Source organism: Lycium barbarum, chromosome 11 (genome assembly GCF_019175385.1).
Source record: "Lycium barbarum isolate Lr01 chromosome 11, ASM1917538v2, whole genome shotgun sequence".
In the NCBI taxonomy this organism is placed as follows: Eukaryota; Viridiplantae; Streptophyta; class Magnoliopsida; order Solanales; family Solanaceae; genus Lycium; species Lycium barbarum.
In genome coordinates, this window is record NC_083347.1 from 25,541,966 (window position 1) to 25,568,009 (window position 26,044).

Here is a 26,044-nt window from a genome sequence, read left to right on the forward strand (position 1 = left end):
TAAAATGTTAGTGGATGCATAGTACAACAACAACATATCTAGTGTAATTTCATAAGTGGAATTTGAGAAAGATAAGATATACACATACCTTACCCTATCTTTGTGGGAGGATGTTTCTAATAGACCCTCGGGTCAAAAGAAAGGTATACGACACAACATTAGTTAAGATGGCAAAAGGAGTACTTTGGAAAATGCAGGAGGGATACGTAATTGCAACTAAAATTAGAGGTAAGTTTGTGAGAAAATGACCAAAATGATCCTTAGAAGGCGTTTGAACATGCAATATGAAATCTTTCATATTTTGATTTGGATAATTAATTAGATTAACAGCCCATATTAAAAATAAACTCAAAATAACCCTACTTTTTAGAAACCATCCTACTTTAACTTTTCAAAGTACTTGAATAACGTTTCTTAGCCAAAAATAAACCTACGTTTTCTCTATCACTCAAACAATCTTCCATCCTTTAATTTAGGGATTTGTTTTTCATTAAGCATATACCATATTTCTCTCTCTTCGATTAAATCACACTTCTCACTTCACGCAGTCCCTACAATTTCTCTTTCTCTTTGATAATTTGTGTCACTGTCGCTAACCCCCAATCGTGTTTTTACATTTTCTGCCCTACTGATTTTAATTGTACGAAGATGAAGAAAAAATGGAAGATTGACGATTTTGTCCATCAAGATTTGTCGGTCTTTCTTCACTGCCGTTCGTTATATAATCACTGTAGTATATTTTAAGACAAGATAAGAGCGGAGGAAATAAGTCATTTATGCATTGTGTAATTTGTGTCTAATCAGTGTGTGTGTTACATTATATACTGATTATACACTAATTTATACATGTAATTGTGGGTGAAGTCATTTATACATTGTGTAATTCATATTTAATCATTGTATAATATGTATATAATTAGTGTGTATACATTATGTACTGATTATACATTGTTTTATACATTGTATATTAATTATACATTTATTATACACATAAATTTTCTGATTTTTGGTGAAGATGTGGTAAAAAAAAACTGCCTTCTATCACGTTAAGTTTTTTCAATGTTGGGAACAAATCTTTTGGAGATATGAATTAAGAAATTGTTGGAGAAATTTTAGGAATTAATTTTCTTGGAGATAATGTAGGACACCTCCTTATTATAGCTACAGTCTTAAAGGGGGTGTTTTATTTTTGCCATTTTTTTTACTTGCTGGCTTATATAACTTATGGCTAAAGTTTGTAAGGCCAACTAAAAGTAAACTTTACTACTGCGCTGCGTTATTTGTGTTTTTATCCCTTTTAATTTCAAATCAGTGTTTGTTTATACAATTTGCACAAAATTTCAACTTTAATTTTATATCATGATTTCAGATCCCAAGTTCTCAAAAAAGGTATGATTTGGGATTTCAAATTTTTTTAAATGTAAAACTTGACCCATAAGTTTATATTTTGTAAAATAAGATCCATAAGTTGGTAGATATGTTTACCAACTCATGTTCAATTTTTGAGAGTAGTTATACTACAACTCATGTGCAATACCATGTGAGAGGATTATATTAAAGAGTAGTTATAGTACAACTCATGTTCAATTTTTCTTTTTACTGAACTAAAGTTCGATCAATATATATTGTATTTAGAAAAGTCTTCTAGTAGCATATTAACTTTGTTATGAACTATGATTTGCTGAAGGGGAAGTTTTGGTGATTTTCACAACTTGTGGGATTTTTATGTTTATAAGAAAAAATACGACTTAAAAAATTCAAATTACATGTCTAAACAAAACTTTGAAATAACTAATTTTATATTATGATTTCAAATCATATCCAAACAGAGCCTAATGTACAAACCGCTTGATTTTGGTCCTTGATGTATTCCCTTTAATAGATATAGGCCTTGATGTATACAAAAAGTGACACCTTTGGTCCAAAGCACAAATCTAACATATTCTTCAAAAAAGACCGTTAAACGATAAACCCTTAATTTTGCGCTAGAAAAACTAAAACCCTACTTTCTCCTTGTCTTCATAACTCACTTCGCAGGTAAAAATTTCTTATTGTTGGTTAATTTATGTTTATGTCTATCTATGTTGTAGTTATGTTTTATTATAGTTTGTGTTTGTTTTTTTTGTTTCCCAAGAATCTTGTGGTTAATTAAGATTTCAAGTTAGATGAAACTGACCCAAATTTCTAATGCTACAGCTTAAGCTGTGTAGACACAAATTTGAAAATTATGGCTGAAGAATTGCATTCAGTTAGAGAAGGTGGAAAAGTGTTAAGGAAAAGAAAGATGGGGGGGCACAACAAGAAAGGTGGTAAGGGAAAGAAGAAGCAAAAGGGTGTGCCATATACTGAAAAAAGAGTAAAAATAGACAATAAAATGAAGAAGCTTTTCGAGAAGAGAGCAAGAGACTATAACTCCGATAATGATGACGATGATAATAATGATGCTGAACCCGCCCTTGTAAATAGAGCTAAATCCACATCATATGGTAAAGAGCAACACACATCATATGGTAAAGAGAAACACACACCGTATAGTAAAGAGAAACGTGCATCATATGGTAAAGTGGAGGATGATTTTGAAGAGGAATGGGCGGATGATGGAGAAGAGGATGGCGATGAGGAAATTGAGATATCGGAAGATGAAGATGGGGAAATTCAGCCTGGAATTACAAAGTTCATAGATGGTTGTAAAGCATTCAGATTGGCGTTCAAGAAGTTACTAAAGAAGTCTGCTTCTGATGATATACTGGTGAGCAACCTGTTCTCTATATCAGTTTTTTGTTAATTCATCTGCCTTAGTATTATATATTTTAACATCAGGCTGGTAATTCCATGTTTCAAAGGAAAACATAATTGGTCAGCTTCTTGTTAGTTAGTTACCTTTTTTTAAAAAAAAAAAAAAAAATTTATAAAAATACAATTCTCCCCTCAAATATGAATACTAGATTGGAGTTTTACAAAGCCCCTTATTGATTTGAACCGATGGGTTACGTCTTACCATGGCGTTACTCTAGCATTGAGTTAAAAGGGTCTTTCTTATTTACTTTTGGGATTATTCACTATGTGGATAAAATAGCTGTATGTACATAAAATATAAACATTATATATATGCGTAAGTACGTGCAGTAGATGCATAGCGTCTAGTGGCTCATTTTTGAATAATAAAATGGATTTACCTAGGATATAAGTTTCAGGGCTTCAAAATATCTTTTTTGTTTTGTTTTCTAAAGAGTGTATGGATTTGGTGTCGGGATATTAATCTTGTATGAGTGTTTGGATTTAGTTTTGGGACAAAACAAAGCGTGTTTGGAGGAGAAAACAAGACAAAAAATCGAACATTTTGTTTCTTCTTTCTCAAAAAATAAATATTGTTTCCAAAGATAAACAGAGCGTTTCTACACCTTTTCCAAATAGAACACTAGTAAGCTGGATTCTAATGAACTTATAGGTTAAAAAAGCTAATACTAACAGAGGATGGTAAATATGTGGGTTTGATGAACTTAACCTGCAGGGTCCTGTCTTATCAGCACACAAGAAGCTTGTAGCAGAGAAGCTTGCTGAAGAAGATGTAGAACGAAAGGTTAAGGGGGAGGCAAAAAAGGAGAAACACTTGGTAATTCTATATGGTTTCATTTAATTGCTAAGTTTCTTGAATAATTTATGTCCCTTTTTTTAGTGTATTAATTGGTCTTATTCTAAACTTTGACATCTGTGCAAAAGATAAGAGAAAAGGGACATGTGAAACCTGCAAATTTTTTGAACTCCCATGAAAAGTCTCTAATAGGAGTTGCAACAAAGGGAGGTAATAAACTTTATCTTTTTGTTTTGGATTTTATAATATATTTAAAATGTATTAATAAGCTGTCTATCCGACCTTCTAACTAAGTTGGTTTCTTTTTTTTTTTCTCTATGGGCATTGTGGGACTATCAGTTGTCAAGTTATTCAATGCTGTAAGACAGACACATTTCAAACTTGATGCTTCTGTTTTATAAAAAGTTTTCTGCTACTTTCAGCTAGCTCAAATTTATTTGTGCATGTGATACAGGTTAACAAAGCACAACATGCTCAAAAAGGCTTAAATCCCTCAAGGTCAAAAGATGAGAAAGGTAAGGGCAGAATACCGACGCATGGATTATATGATTGGTTCTATATTTTCTTTATAAAAAATGATTGTTTTCCAATTTTGGATTGATTGCTATAGTTCCTCTTTCGGTAAATCCCGTACAATCTACAAGGTAGGAGGAAGGGAAATATTATTCTGACAGATTTGATTTGTCTTTGTGTGTGTTGACCTCTAATCACCCTCTGTGTCTTCCTCCATTAGAGAAGTTTAAAATTTTCCTTGCTAAGTTGGTTATAGTTGAATTCGAGTTGTATTTTTCCTGGAGAAAACGTTTGCTCTTTCCCATTAATCAAGTGTCAGGAGTTCATGGTTTACCAGGAATACTAGGGTGTGAAGTTGGTTCTCTCCCTTCAAATTATTTTGGGTTACTTATGGGGTGAAAAATAAATAACTGGTGATATGGAATGGAGTTTTAGAAAGATGTGAGAAAAGATTGGCTTAGATGAAAAACCAATACCCATCACTTGGGGGAGAGTAATTTAGGTAAACAGTGTTTTTGATTCTTTACCAACAGACATGATGTTCTTATTTCCTTTGCCTTCAAAAGTTGAGAAAAGGCTAGACTGCATTGAGAAGAAATTTTGTATCGCAAGGCAACAAAGAAAATAGATGTTTCCATTTGTTTAATTGGAAGACTCACCAACAACAAGTAAGAAGGGGCTTAGTGGTAGAAATCTAAAACACCAAAATAGGAGCCTCCTTATGAAGTAGTTATGGGGGTTAAGTATGTTAGCATGCTTTATGGAGGGATGTAGCTGGAGAAAAATATGGCAATGACGGACAATGGATTTCATCAACTTTATGTTCACCTAATGGGATGAGTGTTTGGGAATCTATCAGGACTTTTGGCCTGTTTTTGTTAACAATGTAGAATGGGAGGAAGACATCAATCATTCTAGAATGATAATTGAACTTGACGTGGACCACTTAAACACTTATTTCCTGATATCGTCAACCTCATTTTGCTACCTGATGCAACAGTAGGGCATACTTGGAGCCAATAAGGTTGGAATATGAAGTTTAGATTTGTGAGGTTACTGATCTACTCTTGCAGTTTTCTCTAAGCATGAAAGGTGTAAAGTGGACCATGCCTAAGACAATTGTAAATGTGGCTAGTGCTAAACATTTAGAAGACTGTTACCCTTTTCCAAAAAAAATAACTGAGAACCCCATACATGCCTTTTTACTGTTCACTGATAGAAGTAAGAATGGAATCAACTACAAATTTTCATCTTTAAAATTGCAATTGATATCAAATTTTTGATAATTCAATTGGGAATTATTTGGAAAAAATGAACCTTAAGAGCTGTTATTCTGTATCCAGTACAATAACCTCTATTTTCTGATGTATAGCAATTAAGAAGCGACGTAGAGAAGTCTTTTTCTCCGAATTGGGCAAGACACCATCAAAGGTCAACTCTCTCTCTCTCTCTCAGTTAAGCATTGCGATCATTTGGGAAAATTGCTCTCATTATTTTGTAACATCTTTTCATTTAGTTATCTTCTCCATTATTATTTTTTGGAGTAGGGTGGAGGGGAAGCCAACGAGCCAAATGGCTGGAAGAATTTTCATGCTGTATCTAGTTGGGGCTTTATTTATTTTTTATATTTCCCTTCTTACATTTGCTTCACAGTCTGGATGAGTTGCTCATATGTACATTGAATAATGTGATATATTGGTGGTGCTTCACTACAGTTACCAATTGGGTGGCTCGGTTGGTTGAGCAAGGGGCTTCCACAATGGAGGTCTTAGGTTCGAAACCCCCTATTTACGACAGTAGGGGATTTGCCTTCTGAGTCGAGCTCGTCGCACGGGGCTTGCCTAGTGCGGGTTATCTCTCTTGTGTGGTTTGCGGGCTATTGCATAGGAGCGGGGTTTACGCTGTGCGCACCCAAAGGGTAGCGGCTGTGAATTCCCTTGTTTTGGGAAAAAAAATAAAAAAATTAACAATTATTTTTTGATAGAAGGAAGAAACAACTTGAACAGTTGGGACTTGATATATTCCAAGCGCTTATACAAGAAAAAATTCATGATTCACAAATGCAGCTTAATTTCATGCAGGCCGGTGCATCCAATTCTTCAAAAGATGAAGGTCCCTCATGGGCTCCTCTACGTGATAATTACATGCTGACAAATCCCAAGTTAAAGGACTGGGATAAAAACTCGGTAAGGATAACTTAACTCCTAATCTCTGAATTTACGTGTCTCTAAAGTTAAAGAGGTGGTAGGATATTCTCCGTCTTTGCAAATGATCAATGTCATGTGATGTTCATGCAGGACACAGCTGTTGCAGACGACGTGAAGATGTCAGCTGATTCAGATTCATCTGATGATGAATAAGTTCACTCAAATTTTGATGTTCAATCTATCTGCTTCAAGCATATTGGGATGCCCAACACACAGAGAATCATATCTTCATTGCAGGAAAGTGGATGTCTAGGCATAGTCAAATTAATGCTGGAGCAACTTTCTGACTGTACAGAGATAATCCTGTTGTTAGCTGATGCTATTTTATTAAAGAGAAGCTTTATAAACTGGCTACTGCAATCCTCGTTAAGATATGAGTTTTGATTATTTTTGTGTTCTCTTCATTTGTTGTCCATTTTTCCTTCTAGAGGGGATACTGACACAAGGTTTATTTAGCACTGTGAAATCACTTAGCATAGCATTGCCTTCTGTTGTCAAGATAGTTTGACCAAAGATATTTTAGCTTTAAAAAGTTGGGATACAACTGGCTCAGTTCAATGAAATATCACTTAGCAAGTTTGCATATAGCATCGTCTTCTCTTGTCAAGATCGTTTAACCAATCAGATGCTGAGAAAATAAGTAATCGTAATTATACAGTGTTCAGATTTAACATCTTAATGATCAAGCATTATGATATGTATTCATTTAGTAGTAGGGCTTAAGAGTGTTTACTGTTAAAAGTTTAGTCAACTTGCTTATACTCTTTTTTTCCCCTTGTGCATTTCTTTGTTTCACCAAACATGAAATCTAGCTTCTTAAACATTCTCCTAAAGTATCGACTCAAACTGATCTCGGCGTCCAAAATGTATTTAAATCCAAGTTAAACATTCTTTATTTACTTTTCTTTTGGTCCAACAGTGCTTCTTGGAATCTTGAAAAGAGACTAAACTGTTTAAAATTTTCAACTCTAGTGAATAAATAACATGCATGAAATTTTAAATCCGTACCACATTTGACCAGCTAAATTTTCAAGGCAAGTCCATCATAATATTTAAGAGAGAATAAGAGGTTGTAGATATTCAACTGTGATGATCAGAATAATGTTTTCCACAATATGAACTGTATTCCCACATATGCCAACACATCTTATAGGAAAATAAATTACAAAGCAATGTACATCTGTCATCTTGGGTATCTCTAATCTTTGACTCACAGGCCATAATAATATGAGATAAGGGTAAAAAACGCACCTCAAGTATCACATTTGTTTGAGTTTTCCACCTGAACTATCAGGTGTGAGAGTTTCCTACCTAAACTATCACCAACTAGTCAGCAAAACACACCTCAACTATCAGTTGTTCACTTTTCCTACCTATACTAGGTAGGAAAAGTGAACAACTGATAGTTGAGGTGTGTTTTGCTGACTAGTTGGTGGTATAGGTAGGAAAAGTGAACAACTGATAGTTGAGGTGTGTTTTGCTGACTAGTTGGTGATAGTTTAGGTAGAAAACTCTCACATCTGATAGTTCAGGTAGGAAATTCAAAAAAACATAATACTTGAGGTGTGTTGTTGACCCTTCCAACTCTAATAATCTACATGACAGTAATACATACCAGACAAGGAATCTCAGTCCTTAAAACCTAAAGGACAGATGAACTAGTGGGGACTTAGAATGTGCTGCTTACTGTACCTCTTTATTTTCTAAACACTGGCTATAATATACATGACAGTATTACATAACAACCAAGGGATCTCAATCCTTAGACCTAAAGGACAGATGAATTTGTGGGGACTTAAAATTGTGTTAAATCCACTCAGTTAGAGTGTAAGAACAGAAGCGAGCTAGACGAAACCCAGTGATATCGACATGCAACATCAATACAATTGAGAAAGCAAATCTTGATTGGTTTCTGGAAAGAACGCTGACCACGTTCTCTTTCTCTGCAGCACTCTTAATTCGGTCGACACAAAGAATGCACATCCACTTTTTTTTTTTTCGCTTTTTTAGATGATGAAGCTGGACCTGAAGAGGAGCAGCAGGAGAGAAATCTGCTTAGACCTGAAGAGGAGCAGCAGGAGAGAAATCTGCTTAGTCATGGGTAACATTGTAATCCCCTGAGAAAAAACCTATTCTTTGTCATTGCAACAATAAATACAGCATCCTTTCATCCATTTGCTTGAAATCTCAACCAAATATTCCCTATTAAAATGGACTGTTTTTACGGGCAAATGTTTTATGATCAATAGCTTCTGGTCTGGCTCACTGGATCATAGTCATAAGCATCACCAGCCTTGACAAATCGTCCCTTCACACGCCTTCTCACATCTGCTCTTGCTTTGCGAGAAACATATCTAACTCGCTTCTCAAATCTATAAAAAGGAAAGTCATAAACGAGGTCAAAAGAGAACGAGGTTAAAAGAGAACAAGTAAAAAGCCTACAACCCATGAAATCTTTTAGAACCATGGTTTACATAACCCACATTGCCAAGACATTTCAATCAGTTTTAAAATGAGGAAAATGACTTCCCTAGAGGAAGTAAGGAATACAAGTTCCACAAGTGGCATCCCTTGATTGTGTTCTCCCCACCCTCCAATACACCTCATCTTCACCCCATCCACACCACCCCCACCCGTACACCCACCCCCACGACCCATAGTATTGGTCTAGATTATATACAAATGCTTTTAGGATGATATCTTTTGCTAACGTACCGGACACAAGAAAATAAGTAAGAAACCACTTATTTTCCTGAAATACAGTTTCCAAGAAAACACTTTCCTTCATAGCGAACACACCCTACAAGAAAACTTACTGGCGTGTCTTCTTCTTTTCCATGTAGCGCAATACAGCATTGGTCCTGCTTGTCGATGGAATTGAACTTTCTGGACATGGCGGGCCCCATGGTGGCTCTCCCATGAGAAACATTGAGGAGGCTCCACAATCTTGATAATCTCCAGCGCTGTTCTCTCCAGTGAGGTTTGCAAACGAGAGGCTCGACTGTTGCCTTGCAAAGCAAAGGGTAGGAGGTTCTGTTTTACAGCTCATCATGGATTCTGCTGATGCTGCATTGCTACAAGTTGGCTGCACCGCATTTACCCTTCCCACTGCTGATCCCTGGTAAACAAAGAAACATTTAAGGGTCGTTTGGTAGAGTGTATTAGGTAGAATAATGCTTGTATTAAATTTTAGGACAATGTTTGGTCGCAAATTTAAGTCTAGTACAACTAATACCAATATTACTTACACACTCTATTCAGTACTACTCTTAAACACCGTAAATCATGGCATTAACAATATCAGTATTATTCTTATACTTATTCAGTAGTATTTAGAAATTATGCAATGCATGTTATTTTTAATACAACAAACCAAATAGTCGATAAGAAATAATGTGAGCATAACTAATCCCAACATAACTTGTCTTCAAACCAAACGACCCCTTAAGTTCATCCATGTCTCGAAACAATTACATAGACATTATATCCCGTAGATTCTCTACTTTTTGGTATACTTCTCTTACGAGAGCTTTCCCATTAGCAATATGATAACATAGACTTTCACCATAAAAGACCAAAGTATAATCAGACTCGAATAAGAAGCACTAGAAGACAAGAAAACAAACACACAAATATAAAACTGTCACAAAAGGAGAGATCATGCAGAGTTATAAAAGAGAGAATTGATATTCTGAAATACAGGAAATTCCAAATATTAAATTTTTGGTATCTTTTATTAGACATTACGAGCCGAACAAAGCAGGTTATACTATTGGCAAGTAAAACAGATATCACCCAGCAGCAAAGGAATGGAATAGCTATGTTTTAGAGGTATTTGTACCAATTAAGTAATTAGAAACACAAACAAAACATTCCATAGCACAGCACTCCAGACAACATTAGCACCATAACAGAGCCACTTAATGAAGTCTAGATGAAAGATGCACATCTGAATATTTGTGCTTAGAAAGTTCATTTTAACTCTTAAGGAAGCTCCAACAAATTGATTTCTTCATGATGGATAACCAATCTGAACATGGATGTCAGGAACTATCTCATACTAAAATGCACGAGTATTGCTGCTTAGGAAATTCATTTTAACTTTTAAGAAAGTCCTGACTAATTGATTTATATTTTTAATGATGGATAACCCAATGTGAACCTAGAAGTTAACTATTTCATATTCCATATAAATATCAATGTGAACCTAGAAGTTAACTATTTCATACTCCATGTAAGTATCAAACAGGAGCAGACCTAGGCAAGCTTGCTGTGACAACATACATAGAAACTTTAAAACAAATGCAAGGAATCATATTACTCCACTTTTATTTGGTAATGCTGATGACATGAGTTGCACTTAAATGGAGAAACATGGTCCGTAAGGATTCATAGAGCCGACCCAACTTGTTTGGGATTGAGGCCTAGTTGTCTTTTATTTAGATTATGAATCACTTTAACTGAGAAGAGCATAAGTTTCACATAAAGACTAAAACGAGATTGATGTGCCACAAAATTTCCGTCACTGTCAGCTTGGTAACGCTTCGAAACTTAAAAAAAATATCAGGAAGAGGTTAAGAATCACTTGCTCTCCTAGAGTTGTATGTGCACATTTTTTCCTCTGTTCAACATCTGATCATGAAAGTTGGAACTACTATAATCATTGCAAGCAGAAATTTTATGGTAATTGATTTGACAAATATCAAAGATTCAAAGTTGACCGATTTAAGATGTTCCTATACATATGAATCCTTTCAATGCACCTTTACAAAATAGTCAATCTTACGAATTATTGACAAGCTAACTTCCAAATTCCAATCCCTACCCCAACCAGTATATATTTTTGTATATACAAGCAAACACACACACACACACACACATATGCATAGACGTGTGTGTGTCATGGGTGGCTTTACCGCCATGCCCAATGACCCCTTGGTCGCACCCCATGGCCCCAGTGTCATGGACGACCCCGTGGTCTCGGTCGCACCAAGCGACAAGAATGCCTATTCCAATGTCGCCCCATCGTTTGCTCAGGACCGAGCCCACCAGCCGGCATTGCCCAAAGCGCCCACCAGCAAGCAGCGCCCTCAACGCTCGCCTGCAGTCAGCGCCCAGGTGCCCATGCCAGGCAGCCCGCGCGCAGTGCCCGACCCTCTGCGCCCCAGCGCGCCCGATGCCAGCGCCTGCGCGCGCACGACAGTGCCAGCGCCCCAGCGCCTGCGCACGACAGCCTGCGCCCAAGCGCGCCCGACCGTGCCCGCACCCCGGTGCGCACGGCAGTGCCATGATCCGAAGATGCTGTAATGGACCTGCTCTAGTTTAGGTCACTTTTGATGTAAATATAGAGTAGTTTACTTCCTGTTCTTGTATTATGATTTTCTAGCTTTCTTATGTCTACTCCTGTAACTTGGGTTATTTTTTTTAAAGCATTATTAGGGGGGATATAGTCGGTGAAATCAAAAAGCATTCAAATCTTCTGCAAAGGTGTTCTCTCCCCCTCGAACACCCCAACTCTCTTGTAATCAATTCTCTGTTAATACAAGCAAGCAATTTTCGTTTTCAATTCTCTCATTGCAATTGTTGACGACACGGTTTTCCTACACGGCATTGACAGTCTAGTCTAGCGTGTAGAGGGGACCTCAGGTTGGCGGATAGTGATCACACGGACGTTGGATTACTTAGCCTTACGTCGCCCTTCTAAACATCTAAAGAAGGCGCCGCGTAACAGTTGGTATCAAAGCACAGTTTTGGACTGGCTAGAAAACGAAGGAAAAAGTTTCGACGGATTTTGTCACCAGCCATGGTGAGGACTCAAGGGGAACGTATTACGGACCTCGAAGCAGCTGTCGAGGGACTGAGACAGCTAAATGATACTGTGCCCGCTCTGAGGGCCAGTATGGGTGAAAGGATGGATGACCTGGACCGAAAGACAACGATGGCTAGCAACGACATCGTGCACATGAGTCGTGATTTTGAGGGAACACGACTGATTGTGGAGGAGTTGCGACAAGGAAGGACTGAGGATGCAGCTACCATAGCTGTAATGCAACAAACTATTGATCAGTTGACGGGCCAGCTTAATATCTTCCAAGTGGCCCTAAATGGAGTACTCCGAGGAGGAGGAAATCAGGGTGGAGGCGCTGGGAATCATGTGCCTGCGCCCCAGAAAATCAAGATACCGGAGCCAAAGGCCTACCACGGTGCTCGAAATGCCAAGGAAGTTGAAAATTTCATTTTTGACGTTGAACAATACTTTGAGGCCGTGGGGGAGTTAGAGGAACCAAAGAAGGTAGCAACTGCTACCATGTATTTGCAAGGTGATGCTAAGCTTTGGTGGCGGGTGAAGTTTGAGGCCATCAGGGCCGGGGAAGAAAATCTAACGACATGGGAGGAACTAAAGGCGGCTATCCGCTTGCAATTCTTTCCAGAAAATGTCGAGTACAATGCGCGCAGGAAGCTCAGGGAGCTGCGCCAGACCAAGTCAGTTAGGGATTATGTGCGTGATTATTCCGCACTCATGCTGAGTATTCGGGACATGAGTGAGAAAGACAAGCTTTTCACGTTCATGGAAGGACTGAAGCCGTATGCCCGCGCAGAGCTGCAAAGGCAACGGGTGGATACAGTGACAAGGGCCATGCAAGCTGCTGAGTGCCTTGTCGACTATCAGGTGGAGCCTCGAAAGGACAAGCCACAACAACCTCCTAGGGGAGGGAATACAAGAGGGGGCCAACACAACAACTATAACAACAACAACAGGGGTGGCCCTAGTAGAAGTGGGGGAGACCGAGGGTCTAACCAATCTAGGGCCTCCTCGTCTGGCAGTGTGAGTGTTGCGTCTCCAAACAAAAATCGTGGGAAAGCGCCCTATGTTCCAAAGGGCGGATGTTTTGAGTGCGGTGGACCGCACATGAGGGCTGATTGTCCTCAGGTTAGAAAGTTGAATGCTGCCCAGCAGAGCCAGGCAGAGGAGGAAATCGAAGAAATAGAGGAAATGGAGGAACCCATGGGTGCCTTCACTCAATTTCTCAATGCCATATGTCAAGAAGAGGGCGAGTCTAGTGCCAGCCTTCGCAAGAAGAAAGATCCTACTCCTGCTGCCACAAAGAAGGCCCCAAAAGAGAAACTCCAACGTTATGTTAGTAAAAGCAAAACTTTGATGTTCGTTGATATGCGAGTGAATGGTAAGCCCGTTAGGGCCATGGTGGACACAGGTGCTACCCACAACTATCTAGCTTCCACTGAGGTGGAGTATTTTGGGCTTGTGGTGGAGAAAGGCCGGGGTCGCGTCAAAGCAATCAACTCCCCCGCCATACCAGTTGGGGGAGCGTCAAAGGGAGTGCCGTTCAAGTTGAGTTCTCTAGAGGGAAAGATGAATATGTCCATTGTCATCATGGACGACTTCAAGCTGATACTGGGATTGGAATTCATGCGGGAAAATTATGTCATCCCGTTTCCATTTGCGGATGCACTGTTGGTGTTGGGAATAAATGGGGCCAAGACTTGCCTCATCCCTGCACTACCAGGAAAGATGAAGGACGGGAACATCTCCGCATTTCAACTGAACAAAGGAGTCAAGAGACAAGAGCACACGTTCTTGGCTACCTTGTGTGTGGAGGATATGGAGCGTTCTTCTGGGCCTATGCCTATGGTCGTGAAGAAGCTCCTGAAGGAGTTCGAAGACGTGATGCCACAGGAGCTGCCAAAGCGCTTGCCGCCAAGGAGGAATGTGGATCATGAGATCGAGCTGGTGCCGGGCGCGAAGCCTCCTGCTCGTGCACCTTACAGAATGTCACAACCCGAGCTCACCGAGCTTCGGAGGCAATTGACGGAAATGTTGGACGCAGGGATTATAGTGCCATCAAAATCTCCGTATGGTTCACCAGTGTTGTTCCAGAAGAAGCATGATGGTACCTTAAGGCTCTGTGTTGATTATCGAGCCCTAAACAAGATCACGGTGAAGAACAAGTACCCTATCCCGCTGATGGCGGACCTATTTGACAGGTTGGGTGGTGCCACGGTATTTACAAAAATTGATCTTAAGACAGGGTATTGGCAAGTGAGGATTGCCGAGGGTGATGAACAGAAAACGACCTGCATGACACGATATGGGTCGTTTGACTTCTTGGTCATGCCGTTTGGCTTGACAAATGCTCCTGCCACGTTTTGCACCTTGATGAACCAGGTATTCCGCGAATATATCGACGAATTTGTGGTGGTCTACCTGGATGACATTGTAATCTATAGCAAAACATTGGCGGAACATCTTGGGCACCTGCGGAAGGTGTTGACTCGGCTAAGGGAGCACGAATTATATGTGAAGCTGTCCAAGTGCTCCTTTGCCCAGAAACAGATTGACTTCCTTGGTCACGTCATTGAAGAGGGGCGGATCAAGATGGACCAGCAGAAAATTCGGGCGATTGCGGACTGGCCGCCGCCCAAGGATATTCATGGCTTGAGGTCATTCCTTGGTTTGTGCAATTTCTATCGCCGGTTCGTGAAAGGTTATTCGCTCATTGCTGTGCCGTTGACAGAACTTTTGAAGAAGGCCACGCCGTGGGATTGGTCTCCCAGGCGTCAGGAGGCCTTTGATTTGCTGAAAAGGGCTATGTCTAGCAGCCCAGTCCTGGCCCTTCCTGATATGGCCAGGCCTTTTGAAGTACAGACTGATGCCTCAGACTTCGCCTTGGGTGGGGTGCTGTTGCAAGATGGGCACCCGGTTGCTTATGAGAGCCGGAAACTGAAGGATGCAGAGCGTCGCTATGCTGCCCATGAGAAAGAGCTATTGGCTGTCGTCCATTGTCTACGCCTTTGGAGGCACTACTTGTTGGGGACCCCGTTCGTTGTGAAAACGGACAACACGGCTGTCAGTCATTTCATGACCCAGCCAAAGCTGAACGGGCGACAGGCCAGATGGCAAGAACTTCTCGCAGAGTTCAACTTTAACTTGGAATACAAAAGCGGGAAGACTAACCAGGTTGCTGATGCGCTGAGTCGAAGGGCTGACTTAGCGTCGGTGTGTTTACTCGCCGCCCTTAGGGGAAGCGAAGTTTCCACACCCATAAAAGATCTGATAAGGGAGTGGCTCCCCAAGGACCCTGCTGCTCAACATTTGATTAGCCTCACAGAGCAGGGAAAAACTCGCCAGTTTTATATGGAAAATGGGTTTCTCAGAGTCAAAGGGAACCGTCTTTATGTACCTAAGGGAGGTGACTTGCGGAGGACCCTCCTGAAGGAATGCCACGATACTCTTTGGGCAGGCCATCCGGGAGAGGAAAGGACCATGGCGCTGCTGCGCCGTGCATATTATTGGCCCCAGATGGCCGATGACGTCGCTCAGTATGTGAGGACTTGCTTAGTATGTCAGAAAGACAAGTCCGATCGCTTGACCCAGGCGGGTCTGCTGCAGCCTCTAGCTATCCCAACAAGGCCTTGGGAAAGTGTCTCGCTAGATTTCATCACTGGCTTGCCCAAGGTCGGAGATCTGACCACCATTCTGGTTGTGGTGGATCGGTTTTCCAAATATGCTACTTTCATTGCGGCCCCTAAATATGTTTCAGCAGAAGAGACGGCTCGACTCTTCTTTGCCCACATTGTTAAATATTGGGGTCTGCCCAGGGATATTGTTAGTGATCGCGATTCTCGCTTCACTAGCAACTTTTGGACCCAGCTCTTCAAGTGCATGGGTTCCAAGTTGAGCCACAGTTCGAGTTTTCATCCCCAATCTGACGGCCAGACGGAACGGTTCAATGGCATGCTGGAGGACTATCTTCGGCACTTTGTGACTGGTTCTCAGAGGAATTGGGTGAAGCTCTTGGATGCTGCTCAGTTGTGTTTCAACGCCCAAAAGAGCTCGAGTACCAACAAGAGCGCTTTTGAAATTGTTACTGGACAGCAACCACTCCTCCCACATACCGTTGATGCCCCAAATGTGTCAAAATCTCCTAGAGCTGCTAGCTTCTCTAAGGAATGGAAGCAGAACCTAGAGATAGTGCGGAGCTACCTTGAGAAGGCCCAGAAGCGGATGAAGAAACATGCTGATCAAAATCGCCGTTTCGTGGAGTATCAAGTTGGTGACAAAGTGATGGTGAAAATCCCAAAGCGGTACCTATTTGCGGGGACTAACGACCCTCGCCTGTTGCAAAAATATATTGGACCTTTGTCCATTGTGAAACGCATTGGGGAAGTGGCTTACCGTATTGATGTCCCAGCTTGGTGGAAGATCCATCCAGTTTTCCATGTTAGCCTATTGAAACCTTTTCAGGAAGACAAGGAGGATCCCTCAAGGAGCCAGCTCACAATACCCGGTATTCGAGCAAACAACTCATCTGGCAAAAGAACAGTAGAAGCCATACTTGATGATCGGGTGATTCATGCATCACGGAAAGACCACCAAGAGTTCTTGGTAAAATGGAGAGGATGTGATGCTGAGGAGAACACATGGGAAAGGGTGAAAGACTTGAAGGCCTTCCAGGATCTGATTGATGATTATCTTGCAAAGAAGGCTCCGAGGACGTCGCCAAATCAGGTGGGGGAGAATGTCATGGGTGGCTTTACCGCCATGCCCAATGACCCCTTGGTCGCACCCCATGGCCCCAGTGTCATGGACGACCCCGTGGTCTCGGTCGCACCAAGCGACAAGAATGCCTATTCCAATGTCGCCCCATCGTTTGCTCAGGACCGAGCCCACCAGCCGGCATTGCCCAAAGCGCCCACCAGCAAGCAGCGCCCTCAACGCTCGCCTGCAGTCAGCGCCCAGGTGCCCATGCCAGGCAGCCCGCGCGCAGTGCCCGACCCTCTGCGCCCCAGCGCGCCCGATGCCAGCGCCTGCGCGCGCACGACAGTGCCAGCGCCCCAGCGCCTGCGCACGACAGCCTGCGCCCAAGCGCGCCCGACCGTGCCCGCACCCCGGTGCGCACGGCAGTGCCATGATCCGAAGATGCTGTAATGGACCTGCTCTAGTTTAGGTCACTTTTGATGTAAATATAGAGTAGTTTACTTCCTGTTCTTGTATTATGATTTTCTAGCTTTCTTATGTCTACTCCTGTAACTTGGGTTATTTTTTTTAAAGCATTATTAGGGGGGATATAGTCGGTGAAATCAAAAAGCATTCAAATCTTCTGCAAAGGTGTTCTCTCCCCCTCGAACACCCCAACTCTCTTGTAATCAATTCTCTGTTAATACAAGCAAGCAATTTTCGTTTTCAATTCTCTCATTGCAATTGTTGACGACACGGTTTTCCTACACGGCATTGACAGTCTAGTCTAGCGTGTAGAGGGGACCTCAGGTTGGCGGATAGTGATCACACGGACGTTGGATTACTTAGCCTTACGTCGCCCTTCTAAACATCTAAAGAAGGCGCCGCGTAACAGTGTGTATGAACAAGGCAAGTACATCACAGTTCACATGTTGTACAATGATCTCAAAATATATATACAAGTGTTTTAGTGGCATACAAAATCTACTAGCCAAGAGGCCCAAGACCATTACAACATCTAGAAGATCAACTGTTTACAACAACATCAACATACCCAGTGTAATCCCACAAGTGGTGGGTCTGGGGAGGGTAGAGTGTACGCAGACCTTATCCCTACCTCGTAGAGATAGAGAGGTTGTATCTGAATTAACTGTTTAAAACATGTTAATGAATTTGTTAACAAGAATTTCAAGAAATGCATCCATTACTGTATTTGATATCTCTTAAATTTTAGTAAGAAAAACAGAAACGTGATACAAAACCTACAAGATCAAAGTACAGAAATCAAGTGGTCCATGTGCCCGCCATCAGTCATCAAACTGGAGGAAATAACATCACTGCTTATACAAAATAATCCACTTTTCGAGTATTTTAAACCAGATGATCTATGAATTGGTAGCAGTCATAGGCATTGCAGTATAATGTTTACAGAAACCATGCTGATGAGACACAGTATATATATTTTTTTTTTGAAAATGTTGGTTCATCTGTTAAACCGTCGCGATTCCTACTAGGTTTTCTGAGTCAATAACCTCTCCACATGCATTAGATAGTTTAACAAAGGTTATGGAATTGAATAGATCCCTCTGTCATTTGTAATGGTACTAGTGATGTCAGACGAACGCATGAGTCAAGTTGGATGATTCATTGTGTTGCAAATACCACTTTAAGTAACAAGTGACAGCTAGAGGAGTTGGGAAAAGAACTCAAATCGAAATTCACATATATCGTATGATAAACCTACTCTGGTTACCAAGCATTCAGTAAGCATCAAATGTATCTCATCTATACCAAGGTAACTAGACCTTGCTGTAAGAATATTGCAGCATTAAAAAAAGACAGGACCTTCTCTCTCCAACCTATTTCTTGAAGCTGATGAAATTTTTATGCTTCTCAATATAATGTATACAGTAATGAAAAATGCTAGTTCTACCATATTAAATTTGCTCAGATTATGCACAACAATAGTCACAAACTATGTTGCTCGGACTCGGTGTCGAGTGTCGGATACGGGTACGGATCTAGAGGTCGGATTCGGCATAATCTAAATTTTAAGATTCGGGGGTACGGATCTAGGTGCGGATACGGGTGCGGGGATTCGGCTAAAATAATTCAAAATTATAAGAAAAATAACTAAATCTATGCCTAGAAATAAAAAACAAAAATAATTTTTTATAGTTATGTTTCATTTATAATTAAATTTTAATTTTTAATTAACTTGAAACTCTTCTAGATACAATAAGTGTCCACTCTTCAAGAGCTCTTCGTTTCTTTCAATTTAGCTTCAAATTTTTTCTCAGATTGGTCCATGGATTTGGTCAAAGTATCCAATGTCGTTTGACCAGATCCGACACGAATCCGGTGTCGGTGTCGTATCGTGTCCGACACGGGTACGGCAGCAAAAGTGAAGGATCCGAGCAACATAGGTCACAAAAACTGAGTTAAAGCGGGGAAGAAAATACATAATAAAGTAACTTAGAGGAGACCAAGCAACTTAGAGGAAGAAGTAAAACTCCAAAAATTAGGACCAAGTGTAGACAAGAGGGTATGCACCACAAAATACAATAGAACATTACATTCATTTAATGAGCATCTTTGCCTTATCAAGAAAAATAAAATAAAATAATACTATCTAGTTCATAACTAAAGAGCAAGAAAACATCTAGAACAAACAATTTTATTGTACTTGGTCAACCTAAGAGTAATAATGATCGCATACCTCACTCGTCAAAAAACTAATAGTCCGTGAAATGTTTATTTTAGGTTTGGCGAAAACAAGTAGATGATGTTTGCACAATGCAGTAATTCTATGAAGTATGAACAACCTTGACAGCATTGACACCCTGGCAGCTGGACTCAGCAACAGACAAGTCCTCCATCCCAAATAAGCCATCAATGCCTTCATTCAGATTATCAAGAGAAACACCAAATAGCTCTTCATAATTTCCAATACTCAAGTCCACTTCATCCACATTGAAATCATCATAAAAAGGATCATCATCAAATAAATTTGAGCCTTTTGCTCCAGAATTGCTCACCTGACCGAATATAAAGATATGAGGTAAGGGTCAAAAAGTAAGAAGCCATGCTTGAAGCAGATAAAAGACATATTTATGGTCTTGAGAAGAATCAACCTCTATCAGTCACCGCCCAACCACAAAATCCAGGACAAATGATATATCAACAGGAAAAAAAATGTGTAAGGACCCGTTTGGCCATAAGAATTATTCACTTTTTTCCGGAGTTTTTTTTCACTTTTTTCAAATTTTTCACTTTTTTCAAAAATTAGTGTTTGGCCATGAAATTGAAAAACAAGAAAAACTTGTTTTTCAAGTTTTTCACAACCAAAACAAGTACATTTCAACAAAAAAATACTATTTCAAAAACTATGGCCAAACACAAATCCAACTCCAAAATTCCAAAAAAAGTGAAAAAGGTCTTGGTTTCTATGGCCATCGGCTACTTAAGAATCATTTCCTAGAAGTTATCATCCGTAGGAATAGTCCTAGATGGCCAATAAGCATGTCCTCAAGGAAAGGAATGCACTAAATTTGAGATGAAAATTCTTCGAAACTGGAAACTTTTCAATTAGTCGGGAAATTGACAGGAAATAGAGGGTTAAAAATCTAGTGATTTCATGGAACAACAAAATCATCCTTCACCAATATATGGGGATGCAACATGCAAGAGCATTTAAATGCTAAATAAAAATGTGGAATTGTTGTCTGAAGAAAGATGAAACTATCAAATACAAGCAAACCTCTCTATAACAGCCACCCGCTGTAACAACATTTCACTATGAAATTGATTTTTTATGTTATAATTTACCAGTCTATAAAAGTTTCACCTATAATAACAACAACCATCATTATCACAGTACACTCTTAATAAAATTACTCCTCTATAACAACTGCTCAATATTAATTGATTTTATAATTTCTCATTTCTGTTACTAGTAGTTTATTTCATAATAATGAAAGTGCTAGTACTGTTTTACTGTCATAAAGCCACATATAGAAATAGATCTCTTTGAATACTAATAATAGGTCTAGAAATTTTGACCAAATATTTTGAAAAATTCAAGGGAAGGCTATCAGATATTTTGTTAATATTTTTTGTGTAAAACAACCAAATAAGATTTAAATGTCAAATGTTGTAATAGGCGTATAACTACCAATCACTGAAAAGCCAAAAAAAGTTGGAACAAACAATGCTCTTGTAGAGAGGCTTGACTATATTAAATTTGATACTCTTTGGTGTTTGAACTTCTTAGAACTCCAACTAATCTCCTGTTTAGTATTGTAAAAAAGTATATATGGCACAGGCAAACCCAAACTCGAGTTTGCTGGTACATCCTGAGGAAAAGAGTAAGAAGAACAGTGACTTACTCATTGGTAATCAGTGCTATATAATCAAAGGACAGGATGATAAAATGCATTTTGGTAAGTAAAAATTGGAAATGGAAGTTCCATGATACATCTATAGCTAAATTTCTTCAGTTCACAAAATGCATCTCTGAGAACTTAGATCACCTTAGACCAAGTTAAATCTGTGGATCCAACAGGAAGTTCCACATTGTGTAGCTCGTTATCAAGACTAGGCATCGATGATCCCATCAAAGGGGCAGAAATGTCTTGAGATTTGTCCTTTGCTTGAGAATCAGTGATGCTCATTGAATTCATCCCCTGCTCACAAGTCGAATCACCAACCGAAGGGTCATCTAGAAGAAATGACCAAATAGTAGAGAGCTCTGCCGCGGAAGGACACCCTGTATAACAACTAAGTGCTTCTCTCTTATGTGTACTAGAACTAGAACTAGCATGAGCTATCCAATCACAATTCTGGCATAGAGAGACCTTCTCCTCAACACATCTGAAAATAGCTGGTTGAGAATTACATCTTTCACATACAAGAGTCCTGGAATGACGCTGTGACAGGGCATTTGCAGAATGAACATTTCGATCACACGACAAACATAAGCAAGCTGCATCAGACCGACAGTAGACAATGGACCGTTGCTCCCCACAAAATTCACATGTATAACCCATCGCCCTTTTCTCCTAGTTAAAACTTTTGAGCAATAGAAATTGCTCTTTGTCGAGCAGAAATGAATTAGTGCTACTAACTGTTACAAGGAAAAAGAATCTGAGTTATTAAAGGTGACACCGAAAAAGAGAAGCAAGTTGAAACAGGATACAAACCTACCCTTCATATCTTGAGATGCCTAATCTAAAAAGAAAAAGACAATTTTCTCACTTACTTCAAGAGCCAAACAAAATTCTATTTTGAAATAGTACACAACAGTGGCAGTTAAAAAGGAAAAGGCATGGAATAAAAGATGCCATTTCAATCAGAGAAGGGAAACTGTGCTACAAACAAATAGGGAATCAAGAATCCAAACAAAAAGCTGAGAATTTTTCATAAAGCCACATTGGTCTATATGCATCATTATCTACAACCAAAACCATTTTTATTTTTATTTTCAAGACACCCCTAATTCCATCATTACTACATAGTTTAGAAACTGGATAAAAGCAAGCATTAACCAAAACTACTAGAAATTCATTTAAAAATTTCTTCCAACACTAGAACGTTTTCAGCAAGCTAACAAAAAAAAAAAAAAAAAAAAGAATCAAATCACTTACAGAATAGCTTAGACAAAGAATTAGAGCTCAATCTGTAAGCAAAAAAATATATGTGCAAAGTAAGATATTACAACTGATAAACAGCAAAATTTTCACATGAACAGTTAATATTCTTATTGAGCTCCCAACACGGAGGAATACACAAACACATGAAATAACAGAAACAAAGCAACCCCATTTCAAAGGAGCAAGAAAGATAGAGAACTGAATAACAGGAAGCATTGACCAAAACTACTAGAAATCCAATAAAATTTTTACTAGAAATCCATTAAAATTTTTACTTCAAATAATAGAACATTTTCAGCAAGCTAAAGAATTTAAACAAAAAACAGAATCAAATCACCTAAAGAATAGCTTAGACAAAGAATTAGAGCTCAATCTGTAGACAAGAACCAGAAAACTGCACAAAAAAAAAAAATGTACAAAGTAAGATATCTTAACTGATAAGCAGCAAAATTCTCACATGAACAGTTAATATTCTTATTCAGCTCCAAATTCTAAGGAATACACAAACAGATAAAATAAGAGAAATAAAGCAACCCCATTTCAAAGTAAAACAAGAAAAATGAAATAAAATCAAGAAAGTAACTAACTTTTTACCTATAATAACTGTGAAGATGGCAGAAAAAAATTTACACAGTACAGATAAATCCCTTTATTTTTTGCAGCTAACCAAAGTACAATAAAAACCCTAAATCTTGAAAAAAGTTTAGACCTTTCTAGTTTTTTTCTCTTTAGAGTACTTGTCTTGGAAGTGTTTTTTTGGTTTGTATTTTGTTTCTGTGTTAGAATTGTTGGAGTAGCTGATAATAATTAAATATAGTGAGCTGTCAAAAAGTGCAGGAGAGAGAAGGAGGAGATGGGGCCCAGTGGGAAGCTGTGATGTGGGACCCTGTCCCTTTCTTGGAAGGAAATATTAGGCCCTTGTTTTTCTCATTACTTTAATTTTAAATTTATTATATACTTTCATTTTTTTTAGATAAACTTTGCATACATTCTATCCTCTAAGACTCTATTTGTGTGATTATGTTGTATTTATGTTTTTTCAGAAAAAAAGAAATGAGCGCGGTAATAACCGAACTCACACCTATTATACATAAGGCTTTTACTAATATTATCTTTATATTATAAATCACACTGATTGATTTATGTATATAGTTTAAGATAATCGACGAATCGTCATATTTTTGTTTCTTATAAAAAAAAAATCTTTTTTCTTTCAAATGAACAAATAAAATTTATGGGAGTTCAAAGACATTGGTTTCTGTTTTTTTTTTTATTACTAGTCTTTCGAACTTTTTTGGGAGGAATTGATGTTAGAATTATTGCTTGTTGCAAATAGTCCTTAAGGATTATATTTTTCTTTTTTTTGATAATAACTCTTCTTTTGGTTGTATCTTAACTCTACGTTTTCAAGGAAAACCATAATTCTGAAAGAATTCTTCAATTTCATGTAAATAAGACGTCCATCTATCAAGGATTTATTTATTTTATTAGTATTCTTCAAAATTAAGAAAGTAAATGCGGTGTCCAATAACTTCTAAAAGTCTACTTTTTCTATTATTATCGTTGCTTTAGTTGCCTTGTCATAATAATATTATATTTCAATATCTCATCAGAATTTCCATGAGTATTTATAATTCAAAAATCTAACAAAGGTCTTTAGATTCTTTTCGAGCTATATAAAGTTTTCACTAAACGAAAATGATTAATAAGGTAAAAATATAGGAGTACTAAGTTTTTTTCATGAAGAAATAAATTAAGAAGCAAAAAGTATGGCTTTAAGGATTAAGGAAATCAGAAGAGACAAGTTTTTGGCTCTAGTACACCATTTTGTTTTTGAATAGTCGACTAATATTACAAAAGAATTTAAGAGTGTAATTTGAAATGTCAAAGTTTTGAGAGAATAATTCAGCATTTTCATAAATTTCTTCAAATGCGCCTCATTTTTAAAGGTCAAGTTATGAGAAGAATAACTCAATATGTTTACAAATTCCTTCAAAGTTAACTCAGTTTTGAAGTTCAGATGCGTATCTAATATCGGCCCTCTAGATGAATTTCTTTCCTATTTTAACTCAAAAGAAAATGAGGGTTTATTTCGCGTAGAGGAAGGAAAATGTTTTCAAAATTTTCTATATTTGGCTGGTCAAAATATTTTTTTTAGGAACACAAGTTCATAAGCGACATTTCGAACTCTCATTGTTATAAGAGCTTGAAGAAGCTATGGAAAACTGTGTATATTATTGAATGTTTGAATGAGCTTAAATACACGTTGTTCCTGATAATACTATTCTAACTAAAAGAGAACTCTAGAGACTAATCTATACTAAAGGATAAAGCTAAGAGATAAGCATAAACGACATAAGGATAAATATAAAAGACTCCTAACAATGATAAACGACATCTAGATAATGATGCTCCAATATACCCCCCTCAAGTTAGGCGAGGTGTTGCTAAGCCTAGCTTGAACAAGTTGTGGTCGAACGCTGGTTTGGCAAGTGCTTTGGCGAGGGTATCAGCTAGCTAGTCAGCACCATGAACATGGACTATGCGAACTCTGTTGTGTTCAACATTCTTCCGCACAAAGTGGAAATCCACCTCAACATGTTTCATACGACCATGAAGGACCGGGTTCTTGCTCAAGAAGGTGACACCAATGTTGTCACAATAAATTGTCGGAACTTCCCTTGGTTTTAGACGCAACTCAATCAGCAAGTTGTGCACCCAGAGTGTTTCAGCAAGGGCATGGGCCACAGCTCTATATTTAGCCCCTGTGGAAGAGCGAGCTACAGTCCGTTGCTTTCGTGAGCACCAACTAATTGGGTTTTGGCCAAGAAACAGTATATACCTAGAGGTGGAGCTCCTGTCATCGAGATCACCAGTCCAATCGGCATCAGAGTACATATGGAGATTGAGATCGACATCCGGAGATACACGGAGGCCAAATTCACTTGTACCACAAAGATATCTGAGCACTCTTTTGACAGCTTTCCAGTGAAGTTCAGATGGTGCTTGCATAAATTGAGAGAGCTTATTAACACCATAAGATATGTCCGGCTTGGTGAAAGAGAGGTATTGGAGCTTGCCAATAACTCGACGATAACAAGTACCGTCTGTCAACTTGGCTCCATCATCGCGTTTGAGCACCTCGGTTGCACTCATAGGAGTTTTGGCACTTTTGCAATCAGACATGAGTTTGTCATTCAGGATTTCATTGACATAGTTAGCTTGTGAGAGCACAAAGCCATGGGAATTCTGAATGACCTCAACACCAAGGAAAAATGTGAGATTCCCAAGGTCTTTTATCGATAACCGAGCAGCAAGAGAGGAAATAACATGATTCACACTAGTAGTGTTGTTGCCAGTGACGATGATGTAGTCAACATAAACCAGAAGGAACGTAATATCGCCGAGACCATGTCGAACAAATAAAGAGCTATCAGATTCTGCCTTGATGAAGCCCATTGAGAGCAGATGACCCTTAAGCGCGGTGTACCAAGCTCGAGGTGCTTGTTTCAGGCCATAAATGGCCTTGCGAAGCTAACATATGTGAGAAGGAGTTACCTTGTCTGCAAATCCGGGAGGCTGGATCATGTACACTTCCTCAGCA

General features: G+C 39.0%; 2 protein-coding genes across 5 annotated transcripts; one reads left to right on the forward strand and one right to left on the reverse strand.

The window, feature by feature from the left end:
• The first annotated feature begins 1,882 nt into the window (after nucleotides 1-1,882).
• LOC132618023 (uncharacterized) lies at nucleotides 1,883-6,793 on the forward strand. The gene is made up of 9 exons (XM_060333090.1): nucleotides 1,883-2,037; nucleotides 2,197-2,749; nucleotides 3,512-3,613; nucleotides 3,721-3,802; nucleotides 3,932-3,951; nucleotides 4,047-4,107; nucleotides 5,478-5,536; nucleotides 6,187-6,291; nucleotides 6,403-6,793. The coding sequence occupies exons 2-9, from the start codon at nucleotides 2,228-2,230 to the stop codon at nucleotides 6,463-6,465; spliced, it is 1,014 nt and encodes a 337-aa protein (XP_060189073.1). The 5' UTR covers nucleotides 1,883-2,037; nucleotides 2,197-2,227; the 3' UTR covers nucleotides 6,466-6,793.
• Nucleotides 6,794-8,266: 1,473 nt separating this feature from the next.
• LOC132617534 (zinc finger protein CONSTANS-LIKE 9) lies at nucleotides 8,267-23,215 on the reverse strand. 4 transcript variants are annotated; one of them, XM_060332550.1, is made up of 6 exons: nucleotides 23,035-23,215; nucleotides 22,778-22,834; nucleotides 21,322-21,914; nucleotides 19,615-19,827; nucleotides 9,129-9,430; nucleotides 8,267-8,684 (listed from the first exon to the last, which is right to left on the reverse strand). In XM_060332550.1, exons 3-6 carry the CDS (start codon nucleotides 21,835-21,837, stop codon nucleotides 8,555-8,557), a joined length of 1,161 nt encoding a protein of 386 aa, XP_060188533.1. In that variant the 5' UTR covers nucleotides 21,838-21,914; nucleotides 22,778-22,834; nucleotides 23,035-23,215; the 3' UTR covers nucleotides 8,267-8,554. The 4 variants fall into 4 exon arrangements, with proteins under 4 accessions (XP_060188533.1, XP_060188532.1, XP_060188535.1 ...); XM_060332549.1 differs by lacking the exon at nucleotides 22,778-22,834; XM_060332552.1 differs by lacking the exon at nucleotides 22,778-22,834 and having other exon boundaries at nucleotides 23,150-23,196.
• Nucleotides 23,216-26,044: the final 2,829 nt, after the last annotated feature.